We start from the raw sequence: 17,982 nt of genomic DNA on the forward strand, positions 1-17,982 counted from the left end.
TAGGAACAGTGGGTTAACTGCCTGTTCAGGGGCACCCTTCCGGGTAATAGTCCAACGCTCTAACCACTAGGCTACCCTGCCGCCCCATGTTTAAATGCTTGACCTTTTGTACAGTAAGGTGAACCTCCAGTGCTACATGTTTGGTCAATACCATGAGATTTTCAACCAGTATCAGGAAAGGTTGGTGGAACCAATTCATCGTTGAGAAGTGCCATGTGTGACACATATCATATGCAAGGTCACTTGTAGTACAGTGCCCCTGGAGAAAATTAAGGTTAAGTGCCTTAAGGGCACATTGACAGTTTTATTAAAAAATTACATTTTTACACCTTGTTAGCTCGTATTCAAACCAGCGACCATTCGGCCCATGCTCTAACCGCAAGGCTACCTGCCACCCATAAAGCACATTGACCTGTAATTTCCATGATGACAATGTTCTAGCAGGATGTTGGAGCAACACTTCCGGGACCATTTTTACAGAGACAGAAGAGGAAGCGAGACACTCCATATGTTTTTATTCCGTTTAAATTAACGTAAGTATACAAGACCCCTCTGCTATTGCATTGGCGTCTACGGGAGACACCCTGTTAAACCGGAACTCACCGCTTTTTCCAATGGTAAACAGCCGAAGTGAGCTATCTTCGTTTATGCACCATCTTTGATTTTTATATCAGTGGAGGCGAACTGAAGAGGGCTCTGGGATGCTAACTGAAAACACCAATTGACGTCGCTTCCTCGTTTCTGGCGTAATCGCTACACGGAAAATAAATGACTAAATGCATCCAGGACCACATTGAAAGTAAGTAACATTTCCACAAGCTAAAATTGGCTAACAGCTAACACTAGTTTATCTGCGTTTTCTGAACGCCGCCTAGGCTAGGTTTAGCTAGAAGCAGCTAGCTAGCTAGCAATTTGCTGGCCTGAATTGAAGACGTTGCCTGGACAATTACCTTTAGCCAGCTACTGTAGTTCGTTAGCTAACGATCCACCTACCCAGGCTAGAGAGCGTTGGACCACAAGGAAATGCAGTCACTGTTTTGTTTGTGTCTGTGGTGCAGACAGTACTATACATGGTATGTAATGGGATTGTGAGTGGTTGACTAATGTTAGTGTTGTCTGTCAAATGCGAGTTAGTTAACTACTGTAGTTAGCGAACGTTAACTGGTGATCCAGCTAGGAGGATAATTACTAAAATTGCTAGGTTATCTAATGGACACGGGGACGTTCGTTTTTCACAAGTGGTTATCTATGTCCAGTAATCTGTCACGTTACTCTAACCCATGTCAGAACCAAGCTAGCCAGGTGTCTGAGTTTGTGTTTTGTATCTATTAGGGCTACTCTTCCAAAATTAAGGCAGTTATACAGCTATAAAAACATTTACAATACATTCACCACAGATTACACAAAACATTAAGTGTGTTACGTCACACTAGTTTAATTGAGGTGTCAATCAAAAATGCATCTGTTGACCAATGGGTCAACAATCAATTGTTAATTGTGTAGGTAATCCTCTAAAACAGTGGTTCCCAAACTTTTTGTTGTCCTATACCCCTTCAATCATTCAACCTCCAGCTGCGTACCAGGGTCAGCGCACTCTCAAAAGTAGTTTTTTGCTTTCATTGGAAGCCTGCCACACACACTATATAATACATTTATTAAACATAAGAATGAGTGGGTTTTTGTCACAACCCGGCTCGTGTGAAGTGACATAATAATAATCAATAATTTTGCTCTTTATTTTGCCATCTTACATATCAAGCTTTATTTGTTAATTGAAAATTGTGAATAACTCACCACAGGTTAATGAGAAAGGTGTGCTTGAAAGGATGCACATAACTCTGCATTGTTGTGTTGTATTGGAGATAGTCCGTCTTAAATCATTTTCTACACACTGTCTGTGCCTGTATTTAGTTTTCATGCTTGTGAGGGCCGAGAAGCCACTCTCACATAGGTACGTGGTTGCAAAGGGTATCAGTGTATTAACAGTGCGATTTTTTTTTTTTTTTTTTTCTTCCCAAGGCCGTATACTGTGAGCGCAGCCCAATCCAGAAATCTGTCAGTGGTTTCTGATTAAATTAAATTTTTACAAAACTGCTTGTTGCAATTTTGATGAAGCTCTCTTGTTCAGATATTGGTAGTGGACTGGGGGCAGGGCATGAAAGGGATAACAAATCCAGTTGTTTGTGTCATCCATTTCAGGAAAGTACCTGCGTAATTGTGCACCCAGCTCACTCAGGTGCTTCGCTATTTGACATTGTCTGTAAGCTTGAGTTAATTGCACACACAAAATCATACAATGATGGAAATACCTGTGTTGTCCTTGTTAATGCAGACGGAGTAGAGTAGAGCTCCAACTTCTTAATCATAGCCTCAATTTTGTCCCGCACATTGAATATAGTTGCATTGAGTCCCTGTAATCCTAGATTCAAATGATTCAATTGAGAAAAAACATCACCCAGATAGGCTAGTCGTGTGAGAAACTCGTCATCATGCAAGCGGTCAGACAAGTGAAAATGATGGTCAGTAAAGGTTACTTTAAAAAAGAATGTGTCAGTACTTTGCCCCTTGATATTCAGCGCATTTCTGTATGTTGTAAAAGCATTACATGGTCACTGCCCATATCTTTGCATAGTGCAGAAAATACACAGGAGTTCAGGGGTCTTGCTTTAACAAATTAACTATTTTCACTGTAGTTTCCTAAACATCTTTCAAGCTGTCAGGCATTCCTTTGGCAGCAAGAGTCTCTCAGTGGATGCTGCAGTGTACCCAAGTGGCGTCGAGAGCAACTGCTTGCACGCGCGTTACCACTTCCCTATGTCTCCCTGTCATGGCTTTTGCGCCATCAGTACAGATACCAACGCATCTTGACCACCAAAGTCCATTTGATGTCACAAAGCTGTCCTGTGCTTAAAAATCCTCTCCTTGTTTGCAGAAGATGTCTTCCTTAATTGACCTCCCATAAATGTAATGGACATATACCATGTCTGTTGACTCATCCAGCTGTAACGCATAGAATTCACAGGCTTTGGTGTGATGCAATAATTGTTTCAAAACATCTCCTGCCATGTCACTGATGTGTCGTGAAAGTGTTGTTTGAGGAAGACATTGTCTGTATAGTTTTTATGGCCTTCTCCCCCAGCATTGTCCCAGCCATATCCGTGGCAGCAGGAAGAAATAAGTCCTCCACAATAGTATGGGGCTTGCCTCTCCTAGCCACTCTGTAGCTCACCATATAAGACACTTATAGCCCCTTCTTATTAATGTTATCTGTTGCTTTTATACATGTCTTACTACTCAAAAGTAGTCTTAATTCTCGCTCAAAAAACTACCGTGGTTTATTTTTCAAATTGGCATGTTTTGTTTCTAAATGTCTACACAACAGTGAAGGTTTCATCGAGTTGTGAGATAGCCACTGTGTGTTATATGTGCAAAAGTACTGAGGAAATGCACTACTCCCAATATAAGTGAACCCCAAATCAATGTAGTTCTCATCATATTTGTACCGCTTCGATGGTCCAATGTCAATGTCTGTTGTTCAGTGCTTTCCCGGGTAAGGGGGCAGTAGCTCTTCGGCTGCATCAAATTCACAACTGTCAGGGTCTGTAGTCATTTAGGCACGTTGCCTTTCTGTTCTTGGGCACAGGGACTATGGTGGTCTGCTTGAAACATGTTGGTATTACAGACTGATAGAAGAAGGAAAGCGGCTACGGAAAGCGTGATCACACAGTCGCCCGGAACAGCTGATGCTGTCATGCATGCCTCAGTGTTGTTTGCCTTGAAGCGAGCATAGAAGTGATTTAGCTCATCTGGTAAGCTCGTGTCACTGGGCAGCTCGCGGCTCTGTTTCCCTTTTCCCTTTGTAGCCACATAAGACGAGCGTCAGAGCTGGTGTAGTATGATTCAATCTTAGCCCTGTATTTACACTTTGCCTGTTTGATGGTTCGTCGCCGGGCATAGCAGGATTTCTTGTAAGCTTCCGGGTTAGAGTCCCACTCCTTGAAAGTGGCAGCTCTACCCTCTATCTCAGAGCGAATGTTGTCTGTAATCCATGGCTTCTGGTTGGGGTATGTACGTACAGTCACTGTGGGGACGACGTCCTCACTGCACTTATTGATAAAGCCAGTGATGTGGTATACTCCTCAATGCCATCGGAAGAATCCCGGAACATGTTCCAGTCTGTGATAGCAAAACAGTCTTGTAGTTTAACATCTGCATCATCTGGCCACATTTAACATGTTGATTGATATTTGTTACAACTGATTTGTTTCCCTGCATTAAAGTCTCTGGCCACTAGGAGCGCCACCTCTGGGGGAGTGGTTTCCTGTTTGCTTATTTCCTTATTCAGCTGACTGAGTGCGGTATTAGTGCCAGCATCTGTCTGTGGTGGTAAATAAACAGCCACGAAAAAGTATAGCGGAACTCTCTAGGCAAGTAGTGTGGCCTGCAAATTATCACAATATACTCTACTTCAGGCGAGCAAAATCTAGAGACTTTACAGATCTGTACAGATCGCCCCCCCTCGTCTGACCGAAGTGTGCTGTTCTATCTTGCCTGTGCAGCGTATATCCCGCTAGCTGAATATCCATGTCGTCATTCAGCCACAATTCCGTGAAACATGGGACATCAAAAACTGTAATATCCTGTTGGTAGGATATTCGTGATTGTACCTCCTCTAGTTTTAATATTTGTCTAATATTGTCCAATGATTGCACATTTGCAAGTAGTAGTCCAAACCTAATTTCTCTCATCGTGTCAACTATGCTCAATTCTGTGCCAGAATTAAGGCTACTGGTTACCCGACATGCATGCTCACTTTCCAGTTGAACTCGTAATCTTTCTTATCGAATCTGCAGGACATAAAACAATATAGAGCCAGTTAAGATGGATATCATTTGAGTCGTGTGTGTGTGTGATTTTGACCCTCCCTTTGTTAAGGGACACATTTTTCCATTTCTGTTAGTCACATGTCTGTGGAACTTGTTCAGTTTGTCTCAGTTGTTGAATCTTGTCATGTTCATACAAATATTTACTCATGTTAAGTTTGAAAATAAACTCAGTTAATTAACAATGAGGATGTTTCTTTTTTTGCTGAGTGTATATGTGTGTGTTTATGTGTGTGTTGTGTTATAATAAACTGGGTGGGCCGAGCCCTGAATGCAGATCGGCTGACAACCATTTTTTACTGCTCTAATTACGTTGGTAACCAGTTTATAATAGCAATAAGGCACCTTGGGGGTTTGTGATATATGGACAATATATACCACGGCTAACGGCTGTGTCCAGGCACTCTACGTTGTCGTGCTAAGAACAGCCCTTAGCCGTGGTATATAGTGGCATTAGACCACACCTCCTCTGGCCTTATTGCTTAAGTATACCATTTTTTCGCATTGATTAGAAATTCATGTTTTTTTTTAATATAAGATTCCTCACAAAAACAAGTATATCTCTGTGAAATATCAATGGAATACTGAGCATATACCAAGCTTTTTATTTTGAAAGCCTAATTTAGCTTTTTGCGAGGACCACAAAATGTAAAATCCTCATGTTGTTACAAAAAGCCTGCGCCGCGATAGATGGGATGGCTGACAATGTCACAAACGAAGTGTGCGCTGCCATGGGGCAGAAGTCAGCCTGTTGTGATTTTTGATGGCAGATTGCTAGCAAGGATGACAAGAAACTTCATGTGGGGATTATATGTGGCTCAATCGGCTTGTTTCATCATGTTATTGATACTATGTCAACTGGGTTGAGTTTTTCATCCTATGTTAGCCAACCAACCACGGCTGGTTTCCCGATTTAGCGATGGAATTTGTGGTTTCCAGTAGTTACCACTGCCAAAAAGTCAATGGCTTTTGTGTTTTTGCTTTAAGGTTATCAGTGCGTATAGGGTTAATCACATTTTAAAAACAGAAATTGACGAAAAGGTTTTATGACTTTGTGGCTGTGGTAACTAGTGATGATCAATTTATGCCCTGTTTTCTATCATGATGCATTTCATTGCGTCTTATGTGAACTTCATGCAATCTTGTTCCGCTACTGGACAGATCGGATAGGGTTTCATAACACTAGAAATGTTTCATTCAAGACAGGAGAAACCTATTTTTTCAGTTGATAATAAAACATGTTTTGCGGTGGTGTGTATTCATGGATGCCAAGGGAAGCCAGGCTTCCTCAAATATAGCAATTTTAAAAAAGAACATTGCTTTTCTCTTTCATCGTTTGTTACATTCAGGCTCATGCAAATTTATCTCACCAAAGAAGGCATCTGTGTGAGCGAAACAGCACCCCTCTGTTTTTAATTGGCAAAATTAGCAAATTTATGCATGACATGCCAGCAACTAATACTGAGGCTACACATCTAAGTATAACTGATCAAATTTATAGAAGACAAGCATTGTAATTTTGACTTCTGTAAAGTGAGTGTGGAAGAGGTGAAAAAATTGTCAACAATGACAAGCCACCGTGGTCTGACAACTTGGATGGAAAATTACTGAGGGTAAATAGCGGACGATATTGCCGCTCCTATTTGCCATATCTTCAATCTAAGCTTACAATTTTTCATTTAGGCCCCCAAGTTCTCTGAGCAATTATTTTGGCACATAAGATTGTAAACACTAGGAAATCAGCTCCATCCTCAGAAATACAGTGTAGACATTGTTAATGTTTTAAATGACTATTGTAGCTGGAAATGGCAGGTCCAATAGGTTCACCACTGAGTAAACACGTCTATAATAGATATTAATGTTTTAAGAAAGGAACGTGAGTGAGTGTGTTTACACACACACATTTGGCCTGGCGGACTGGTTTTATGCGCTTACCGATAGGAAGCTGCTGATACGTTTTTTTTTTTTTTATGTTTAAACTCCGCTGGTCTCGGGAAGAAATTACAAGTCTTCACTGTCTGAGACCGAGTCAAGACCGAGTACAAATGTATTCGAGACACTTAAAACGTGGTCTCGAGACCGGACTCGACTGGTTTTCTCCTGTGCCTCTACTTCGAGTACTACCACACTGGTAACTTGAATAAGCAATTTCATAAATGTGTCAACATAGGAATCACAGAAATTGGGTGTTAACCATTACCCCTCTAATGCAGGGATCATCACCTAGATTCAGCCACAGGCCTATCCTTTTTTGACAGGATGGAGTTGGATACTGTAGATACGCCTCACAAGTCCTCAACTGGCAGCTTCATTAAATACAACATTGCTAAACACCCGTCTCAACGTCAACAGTGAAGAGGTGACTCCGGGATGCTGGCCTTCTAGGCAGAGTTGCAAAGAAAACGCCATATCTCAGACTAGCCAATAAAATGAAAAGATTAAGATGGGCAAAATAACACACACTGGACAGAGATATGGCTTTTTCTTTGCAACTCTGCCTAGAAGGCCAGCATCCTGGAGTCACCTCTTCACGGCTGGCCGTTAAATGTACATAGAGGGCTAACATTTATATATGTCAATCTGTCATGGCTCGAACTAGAGGAGAGATTGACTTCATCATTACTTGCTTTTGTAAGAAGTATTGACATGCTGAAACCACCTAGCTTTCTGTTTTTAAACTACTAGCACACAGCACGGACACGCATGCAGACTTGCCACCAGAGGTCTCTTCACAACCCCCAAGTCCAGAACAGGCTATGGGAGGCACACAGTACTACATAGACCCATGGCTACATGGAACTCAGGTAACTGACGCAAGCTGTAGAATCACCTTATGGAACAGCTGGGACTGTGAAGAGACACACACACACAGGCACACTCTTACATATGCTAACACGCTGGCCGGTCCCGACAACTAGCTCAAACACCACTAACCTCTTTTACCACCTACGCAAGAGTCATGTGAAACAGTACGGAGAGAGTCTACGGATGAGACCCAAAAAAGTACATTTGAGTGCTCAAAACAAACCCCCCGACTCAGACGTTGCATGAGGCTTTTCCCCACAGCACACCATATGGCAAAGAATTACAAAAATGGAAGGAGATAACAGCTGCCGTTACAACTTACATCTGCAAAGACATGGCCCTAATTTACACGGTTGAGAAACGGGGGTTTCGTGAGTTGTTGCTAACGCTCGACCCAAGGTACCAAATGCTAATTGATGTGTCATGTATTATTGCCAAAATAACATGTAAGCCCCAACATTTTTAGGCCTAACATTTATTTTGTTTGTTACTATAGTTGAAGTGTTTTCTATTTACCTTTTTTAGATTTTATACATTCATATTTAATATTGTTACTTGCTTAATTGAAAATTTGCACAAAGGTTTTAAATAAAAGGAGAAATAATAAAAGATTATTTGTTGACTTTAATTCAAAATGTAATAAGCAATAGGCCTTTACATGTGGTCATTTTATATAAACTATTTATTCATTGAATTTACAGAAAATGTGCTATATTGTGATATGTATCGTTATCAGGATATTATATTTTGGCCATATCGCCCAGCCCTAATTGTAGATATGTGGTAGAGCCGTGGCCTGAGGGCACGTCATGTCATATATTTTAAGGATCCTCATTAGCTGCCTTGGCAGTAGCTAATGGGGATCCTTAATAAATACAAACCTCTCATGGCCATTTTAGGGATGTGGCAATCCTCTGAGTAAAACATACGTTAACCTCTTTTTTGTTGTTGATACAGTGCATTCGGAAAGTGTTAAGACCCCTTCCCTTTTCCACATTTTGTTACGTTACACACTTTTTCTAAAATGGATTAGGTACATTTGTTTTCCCTTGCCAATCTACACACACTACCCCATAATAGACAAGCAAAAATACCTTATTTACATAAGTATTCAGACCCTTTGCTATGAGACTCAAAATTGAGCTCAGGTGCATCCTGTTTCCATTGATCATCCTTGATGTTTCTACAACTTGATTGGTGTCCACAGGTGGTAAATTAAATTGATTGGACATGATTTGGAAAGGCACACACCTGTCTATATGAGGTCCCACAGTTGACCGTGCATGGCAGAGCAAAAACCAAGCCATGAGGTCGAAAGGAATTGTCCGTAGAGCTCGGAGACATAGATCTGGGGAAGGGTACCAAAAAAATATCTGCAGCATCGAAGATCCCCAAGAACACAGTGGCCTCCATCATTCATAAATGGAATAAGTTTGGAACCACCAAGACTCTGCCTAGTGCTGGCCGCCCGGACAAAATGAGCAATCTGGGGGGGGTCCTTTTGTCAGGAAGGTGACCAAGAACCCGATGGTCACCCTGACAGAGCTCCAGAGTTCCTCTGTAGAGATGGTTGTCCTTCTGGAAGGTTCTCGCATCTCTGCAGCACTCCACAAATCAGGCCTTTATGGTAGTGGCCAGACGGAAGCCACTCCTCAGTAAAATGCAAATGACAGCCCACTTGGAGTTTGCCAAATGGCACCTAAAGGACTCTTAGACCATGAGAAACAAGATCCTCTGGTCTGATGAAACTAAGATTTATGGAAAAGGTGAAGGGGTCTGAATACTTTCCGAATGCACTGTATAAGTGAATTCGTCCCAATACTATTGGACTCATAAATGTGGGGAGGACTATGTACAAGAAGTTGTGACATTTTAAAATTGTTCACCCGATATGGATGAAAATACCCTCAAAATAAAGCTTACGGTCTGCACTTACCTCCTAGTCATTGTATAATTTCAAATCCAAGTGCTGGAGTACAGGGCCAAAACAACAACAACAAATGTGTCACTGTCCCAATACTTTCAGAGCTCACTGTACCCAGCTATGGAGGTACTTTGAACGTCCGAGAGTTGGCCCGATGCCGGGGCTAGCTCAACACCCTGGACCAGATGTAGCTAACAAACTTAGGTGAATTCAAAAACTGCCTGCTACTCAGGCCCAGAAGCTAAGATATGCATATTATTAGTATTTGGATAGAAAACACTGAAGTTTCTACAACTGTTTGAATCATGTCTGTGAGTATAACAGAACTTATTTGGCAGACGAAACCCAGAGGACAAACCATTTGAAGTCACTCTCTTTTCAATGGGGTTTCATTGGGAATCCAGATTTCTAAGCGACTTTCTTGCAGTTCCTATCGCTTCCAATGGATGTCAAGTCTTTAGAAATTGGTTGATGTTTTTCCTTTGAGAAATGAAGAAGTAGCACTGTTCAGAACGAGGCTAGAGGGAAGTGTAATCTTTGTTAGAGGCGCGTGACCTGAAAGCTAGCTACACATTGTTTTCTTCCGGTATTGAACACAGTATATCCCCTCTTAAAGTTGATTGATTATTTACGTAAAAAAATACCTACAGTTGTATTAGAAAGTAGTTTGAGATGTTTGGACAAAGTTTACAGGTAACTTTTGTAGTCATGTTGCGAGAGTTGGAACCAGTGTTTTTCTGGATCAAATGCGCCAAATAGACATTTTGGATATATATTGACGGAATTAATCGAACAAAAGGACCATTTGTGATGTTTATGGGACATATTGGAGTGCCAACAGAAGAAGCTCATCAAAGTTAAGGCATAAAATATCTTGATTTCTGCATTTTGTGTTGCGCCTGGAAGGTTGAAATATGATGGTCTGTATTTGTTTGCTTTCCCCGTAAAGCCTTTTTGAAATCTGAGACGTTGGCTGGATTCGCATGTGTGATTTCATCAAAGTTGAATTTTTATAGTAATTTATTTGAATTTTGCGCTCTGCATTTTCACTGGATGTTGGCCAGTTGGGACACCAGCGTCCCACATATCCCAGAGAGGTTAATAAAATCCACTGTGAAATGTGATCGCTATAGTATCCTTAACTAGCTGGCAGGCAGACACTGGAAGGAGATGTTTTTGAGTGACTGAGTGCTTTGTATAGGCACTTGGATTTCGCTTTTTTGTTGGACTGAGTAAAATGCATGTGACGTAAAATAACATTAACCGGTTCCCATGCTTTTAAAATAATGGTTCTGAAGCCTCCCGAGTGACGCAGCGGTTTAAGGCACTGCTTTGCAGTGCTTGAGGCGTCACTACAGACCTGGGTTTGATCCCAGGCTGTGTCACAGCCGGCCGTGATTGGGAGACCCATGGCCCTGCGTCGTCCGGGTTATGGGCCGGGCGCGTGTAAGCGGACTTCGGTCGCCAGCTGGACTGTGTTTCCTCTGACACGTTGGTGCGGCTGTCTTCCGGGTTAAGTGAACAGTGCGGCTTGGCAGGGTCGTGTTTCGGGGGACACAAGGCTCTCAACTTTCACCTCTACCGATTCCGTAGGGGAGTTGCAGCGACATGACAAAACTATAATTATCAACTTGGATATCACGAAATTTGGGAGGAAAAAGTGGCAAAAGTACAAAAAACAAAAAATAGTTGTGTTCCAGAACACTGGAGATCAAATCTTTTGAAACCGTCCTCTTGGCCGCAGAGACAAAAAAAGGTACCTTTTTTTAAAGGTAATTTCCTTAAATTCTATACATTTTGCCATGGACTGAGTTTTATTTTTTTATCCAGTTTTATAGCTAGTTACCTGCATTTCTACACATTTTGTCATGGGGCTGAGATGAAAAATACATTTTAAAGCTCATTTCCTGCAATTCTACAATTTTTGCCATGTCTTGTGTGGTTTTCTAATGTGGTCTGATTGACTTCAACATTTTAACAAACTCAGTGGGGCTCCCATGCTATTTTATTTGATATATTTTATTCCATAACTGTCCATTCTTTTCTACATACTTTTCTGGTTTTATCATTTTAAGTTTGAATTTAGTACAAGGAGGCCCGGGAAGGCCCAAATGTAGCAACCCTTCATTCTGTTAGTTACGAATGAATTGTATTGTATATTTTATTTGTTCATTTTTCTTAGCTTGCATTGTCCATTGTAACATGTTTGCATAACGACTTCACTCCATGACTGTGACGTTACATTTGATTTAGCACAGCTAGATGAAAAATAATACACATTTATGCAGGCAGAGAATGCATTAGAAAAACACACTGAGCAATTTAATCCCTGACTTTCCACACACTATTGTAGGTTTAGCCATGACGTGTGCGACGTGCACAGAGCTGGAATTTGCATAACAGCCGGTAGAGAGAGGATGGTGTGAATCAGTGACTTTGCTACCACAGGCGAGTCACACACACACACACACATTCTCTATATTGAAAAAACAGCCTTTATTCTCACAATGGCATTTAAAACACCTTCCCCTGTACTTTTGTTTATTGTCCTACCTTAAGAAAACATCTACCTCTTTTCACTGGGCTCTAACTGGATTGTGGTGTAAAATCCCCTCCATCTCCAATTCACAGCTCTGTTACTCCAAAGAACTGAAAACAATGGAAATAGTAAGAACCTGTAATGAAGTTGTAGAATGTCTTGAATTAGTGCACATGACCGCTCTGAAAACAACCCTTAAAGAAATTGGCTAGTCAAACTCTGTAATCTCCTCCAGTATTAGACTGTTGCTGGAACTGCTTTTTTACCAAAGCTTTCCTCCACATTACCAGTAAGCTATTTGTTGAAGTGTGAATGGTCTCAAGTGTAGTAAACTGGAAGGGGAGCTGATATAATGGCCACTTGTTCAACTCATGTGTTTAACGGTTTGTATTCTCCTCCCCTCCCCCCACTTGACTGGTGAATCCACACTCAACCTTTTACGGGTTTAAATTATTCAAGAAGCCCCTCTATGCTGAGTACCTTTTGTGTTTATTATGTCAAAGCTCTGACCCCAGGTCTGATTGGATATTGCACATCAAGGGTTATTTGCGCTAGTTTGATTTGACGTGGCTGTCTAACCCCTTTCCATCAATGCTTTTCATAGACAATGGAGAAAAAAATGCCTTGCTGGGCAGTCGCTGTCGGATGCGAACCGAGCATGAGTATCGTTTTACTTTTAGATGAGGGCTTCCAAGCTTTGTAACAAACTGTTATGGCCTCAGTGAAACATTTACATTTACATTTAAGTCATTTAGCAGACGCTCTTATCCAGAGCGACTTACAAATTGGTGCTTTCACCTTATGACATCCAGTGGAACAGCCACTTTACAATAGTGCATCTAAGTCTTTTAAGGGGGGTGAGAAGGATTACTTTATCCTATCCTAGGTATTCCTGAAAGAGGTGGGGTTTCAGGTGTCTCCGGAAGGTGGTGATTGACTCCGCTGTCCTGGTGTCGTGAGGGAGTTTGTTCCACCATTGGGGGGCCAGAGCAGCGAACAGTTTTGACTGGGCTGAGCGGGAACTGTACTTCCTCAGTGGTAGGGAGGCGAGCAGGCCAGAGGTGGATGAACGCAGTGCCCTTGTTTGGGTGTAGGGCCTGATCAGAGCCTGGAGGTACTGAGGTGCCGTTCCCCTCACAGCTCCGTAAAACAAACAAAGGTTTGAAGGTCTTGCATCTAGGGTGCAGGAAGCACAGAAAGCTATCTTTGTCTTCTGGTGGCCATCTCAGAGCGACTTTTTCCATCTATCACTTTTCCTCTGCGGATAGAAACTCTTTGATCCAGGCGCAGGAAATATCTCATAGGAAGCCGGCCTAATTTGTGCGATCCCAGTCACTGAGAGCGATAACCAACCCACATTGTGGAGAACAGTGACTGATCGCCATACTCCAGCACCAAGGCCCTCTCCTGTCATTGTCAGAGGGAAATGGAGCAGACAATTGTGGGAAATGAAAGGGGATCTGAAGACGTTGACTTTCTTCCATGAATTATTAACCAAATGCCTACTTTTCTCTGCAGGTTGGTGAGACCTGTCCTGCAATGTTTCATTTAGGTCTAGTACTGGCAACGGTAACATAAACCATCATGATTTACTGAGGCTTGGTTTATTAAAAAAAAAAGATGTGGGTGTAGGCTAATTCATTAATGTATGGGGGGGGGGGATGTATGCACTTGGTATGTAGACAAATCACTGAGTATACCAAACATTTACAAACACCTTACTAATATTGTGTTGCACCCCTTTTTGCCCTCAGAACAGCCTCAATTCATTGGGGCGTGGATTCTACAGGGTGTCGAAAGCATTCCACAGGGATGCTGGCCCATGTTGACCTCAATGTTTCCCACAGTTGTCAAGTTGGATGGATGGTTTTGAACCATTCTTGCAACTGTTGTGCGTGAAGAACCCAGCAGCGTTGCAGTACCTGACACAAACCGGTGTGCCTGGCACCTACTACCACACCTGGTTCAAAGGCCCTTAAATCTTTTGTCTTGCCCATTCACCCTCTGAATGGCACACATACACAATCCACTTCTCAAGGCTTAAAATCCTTATTTAACCCGTCTCCTCCCCTTCATCTACATTGATTTGAAGTGGATTTAACAGTCAACATCAGTAAGGGAGCATAGCTTTCTTCTGGATTCACCTAGTCAATCTGTCATGTAAAGAGCAGATGTCCTTAATTGTTTTGTAAACTCTGTGTAATGGCTGTAGTTAATAGCCTAAACCCTCACTGGGTAGGTAGCCTACATAAAAGTTACAAATAGTCCAAACTATATTTAAAAATATATATTACATTTGAATAATATTAGTGACTATGCTCATGGCAGTTATACCCTCCACCTTAGAGCAAAGGTCCTGTAACTTTGCCTCTACAGACAAACAAGGTCACTCGTGGATATATTTAAAACACAGTTCCTGGTTTCTAGTTGTAGCTTGATGTCAAAAGGAGCAAAATCTACATTTGAATGCTAAGGCTAATGTTCACAGCATAATGAATAGGAATTTATCAATGTGAGCCAAAGTACAGTTAGAAACTGTACACAGGTAGTTCCCATATGGCCAAAACAAAAGTTACAACTCAATGTTATATAGCCTTTTTCAATTCTGAGTTTATATCCGGTTTAGTGGACCTGTATTAGTGCCTTGAATTTTTCCTCTGTGGTGACATTACAATTAATTTTAATATAAAAGTTTGTTTCCAAAGTAAGAATTATTTTACTCATTAGTTACTTCTGTCTTTAAATCAGTAATCATATTCCGGCACTTCAAATGAAATACACACAATTTTCTTGTATAATGATGATAACCGAGTGTAAAGCTTTACAAAAATGTTGGGTAAGATTCACAGTAATTTCACTGAACTTAGATAATTGCTTTTATCTTACTTGTGTATTATTATAATGTTACCTGCCTCATGCTTGACAATGTCTTTTACATTTTTGTCTAAGATGACACTTTTTTTCTTTTTTTTCATTTATTGGCGTCACCCCATAGGACATTGTCACACCGACGGACAATACACAACAGGCAGTCCAAATTGTACAGTTAAAACATAATGACACTTTCAGAAGTTTTTGACCACTGTAAAAATGCTTCTAAACATCAGTTCTAAACATCAGCAATGGATCCTCATTTGAAGTGTACTCATTACAATTACAGATACTCCAAAGAGTCATGTATTATTTTTTGTCACTACTTCCCCGAACTGGGAGTGGCTCATTTCCGTGCCTGCTTCCTTCCTTGTGCTAGCTGTTTCTCAGGCTCCCTCTACTGACTCGAACCCTGATTTTCCGTTACCAGTCGTCACCATGGTAGGCACAAAGTACCATTGGAAGTTGATAGGGCAGACATTCAAATGAGATGCCAGTGCCACGAAGGGTCCCCGTATCGGTTTTGGGCCAGCACTTGTTGGCATATCTTAGCGCTACAATTTCCACAGTTATCCAAGTAACATTGGAGCGAATTAATGGAACCTTAACTGATTTAATGAGCCATGCAAAGTTTCACTGTACCGGCCGTGTGTATTTAGACTTGGCTTAATCTTTAGGACAAGAATATGGCAAGATCAACCAGGTAGAGCAGGGGGGGGGGGCAGTTTCCAAAAGAGGCACTGCTGATGGGGGCTCCCAGGGTGAATCACGTATGCCAATCGTTCAGGAAAAGAGAAACTGGTAGGACAGACATAAAGGGACCAATGGGATGGATGTTCTAATGCAGGGAGTGAGAAACCGGAATGGGAGCACCACAGCCATTCCCCAATGTCTGCCTGCACGATCACTAGGACCAGGTAAAGAAACTAGACCCTCCCCGGAGGGCAGAGACAGACGCAGAGGTTGCAGAGAGTGAGAAACCAGGCGTGGGAGAATGAATACATAAATCTTGCAGAATCACTTAAAAGCATAAAAATTGCAGCAGGATACAAATAGGTCTAATGCAAATAAGTGTTATTTGATTATAATGAAATGTTTATTAATAGGTTATGTCCCCTGGAGTGACCGCTGTTTCCTCTGCTGTGACACCATCTTCCTGTCACACCGTTGGAAATCTAAGGCTGTATGGCCCATTTTGGTCCTTATTGTTACTAGTAAGCCTTCCTTATGATTTCACCACAAAGTTTTTATTTTTGTACTTCAAGTGTGTAAAAAAATATATCTACAGTACCAGTCAAATGTTTGGACTCTTTTCTACATTGTAGAATAATAGTGAAAACATAAAAATAACACACATGAAATCATGTGGTAACCATGATTTGCCTTAATGACAGCTTTTCACACTCTTGGCATTCTCTCAACCAGCTTGGAATGGAATAACCTGGAATGCATTTCAATTAACAGGTGTTAATTGAAACCACTACTAAAGGACACCAATAAGAAGAGACTTGCTTGGGCCAAGAAACACAAGCAATGGACATTAGATAAGTGGAAATCTGTCATTTTGGTCTGTCGCAGAGTAGGTGAACGGATGATCTCCGCATGTGTGGTTCCCACCGTGAAGCATGGAGGAGGTGGTGTGACGGTGTGGGGGAGCTTTGCTGGTGACACGGTCAGGGATTTATTTAAAATTCATAGCACACTTAACCAACATGGCTACCACAGCATTCTGCAGCGATACGCCATCCCATCTGGTTTGCACTTAGTCCCAATATCATTTGTTTATCAACAGGACAATGACCCAGCACACCTCCAGGCTATATAAGGGCTATTTGATCAAGAAGGAGATTGGAGTGCTGCATTAGATGACCTGGCCGCCACAATCACCCGACCTCAACCCAATTGAGATGGTTTGGGATGACTTGGACCACGGAGTGAAGGAAAAGAAGGCAACAAGTACTCAGCACATGTGGAATCTCCTTCAAGACTATTGGAAAAGCATTCCAGGTGAAGCTGGTTGAGAGAATGCCAAGAGTGTGCAAAGCTGTCATCAAGGCAAAGGGTGGCTACTTTGAAGAATCTCAAATATATTTAGATTTTGATTTAACACTTGTTTTAGTTACTACATGATTCCATGTGTGTTATTTCACAGTTTTGATGTATTCACTATTATTCTGCAATGTAAAAAAAATACATGTAAAACTTTTGAATGGTACTTTACATCTCGTCATTATATACAGATCTCTGGTGTAAATGCGGAAGGTGCACAGAGGAGCGACGGAGACTAGACCAAAAATACAACATGAGAACAAGCGGACATAAAAACAAAAAATAACAAAACCTTGATTCTTGGAATATCACGCAAAAACATACATTTGAATTCATTTGATATCGCCCAGCCCTAAGCTCCCTCATCACAATTTTTGCCATTTTCAGTATCCTGACAGTATCAATTTAGGACTACACTTTTTTTTTGTAGAGTTATTTTATCCTGCAGGTCCTTGTGTGGTGGGGTTGTCATGGTTTCTCAGTACCTAGTCACTCCATAGTTTATCTCAGCAGGACACTTAAATTGGTCAATTTCTGACATTTCCTTTTCCCTTGTTTCCAGGATACCTGTGAAAGCTCTCGCTCCCCCACCCCAATGTCGAGGTCGCAGTGACGGGGCTGGGCAGAGGCAGAGCCCGGTGCCCCGGCCCCTTTGCCCAGCTGAGGAGCAGCCCCTGACAGGGAGCGCACCATCTCCCTGTGCCTCGTGTCCTCTGGGCGGCATTTTGAGCCATGGAGCACCCACGGGAAAAAGAGGGTGAGCGACCGGCGCGCAGCAGCAAGGCGGGTCAGGGGCGCAGCGGGCACTCGCGCCCCTCTGGATCAGGCTCCTCTGGCGTGCTCATGGTTGGGCCCAACTTCCGTGTGGGCAAGAAGATTGGTTGTGGTAACTTTGGAGAGCTGAAGCTAGG

At 41.9% G+C, this 17,982-nt stretch overlaps 1 protein-coding gene across 12 annotated transcripts in view; it reads left to right on the plus strand.

The window, feature by feature from the left end:
* The first annotated feature begins 430 nt into the window (after window positions 1–430).
* The window catches only part of LOC115109527 (casein kinase I), a 58,332-nt gene continuing 40,780 nt past the window's right edge, over window positions 431–17,982 (plus strand). For 9 of the 12 annotated variants that reach the window (XM_029634500.2, XM_029634503.2, XM_029634507.2 and 6 more), the window contains exons 1-2: window positions 457–799; window positions 17,634–17,981. In XM_029634500.2, coding sequence (XP_029490360.1) covers window positions 17,804–17,981 — 178 coding nt within the window. In that variant the 5' untranslated portion in view covers window positions 457–799; window positions 17,634–17,803. Of the gene's footprint in view, window positions 800–17,633; window position 17,982 lie in introns of all 12 variants that reach the window. The other 3 variants (XM_029634501.2, XM_029634509.2, XM_029634505.2) reach the window with 3 other exon arrangements.

Source organism: Oncorhynchus nerka, linkage group LG25 (assembly GCF_034236695.1).
Source record: "Oncorhynchus nerka isolate Pitt River linkage group LG25, Oner_Uvic_2.0, whole genome shotgun sequence".
In the NCBI taxonomy this organism is placed as follows: domain Eukaryota; kingdom Metazoa; phylum Chordata; class Actinopteri; order Salmoniformes; family Salmonidae; genus Oncorhynchus; species Oncorhynchus nerka.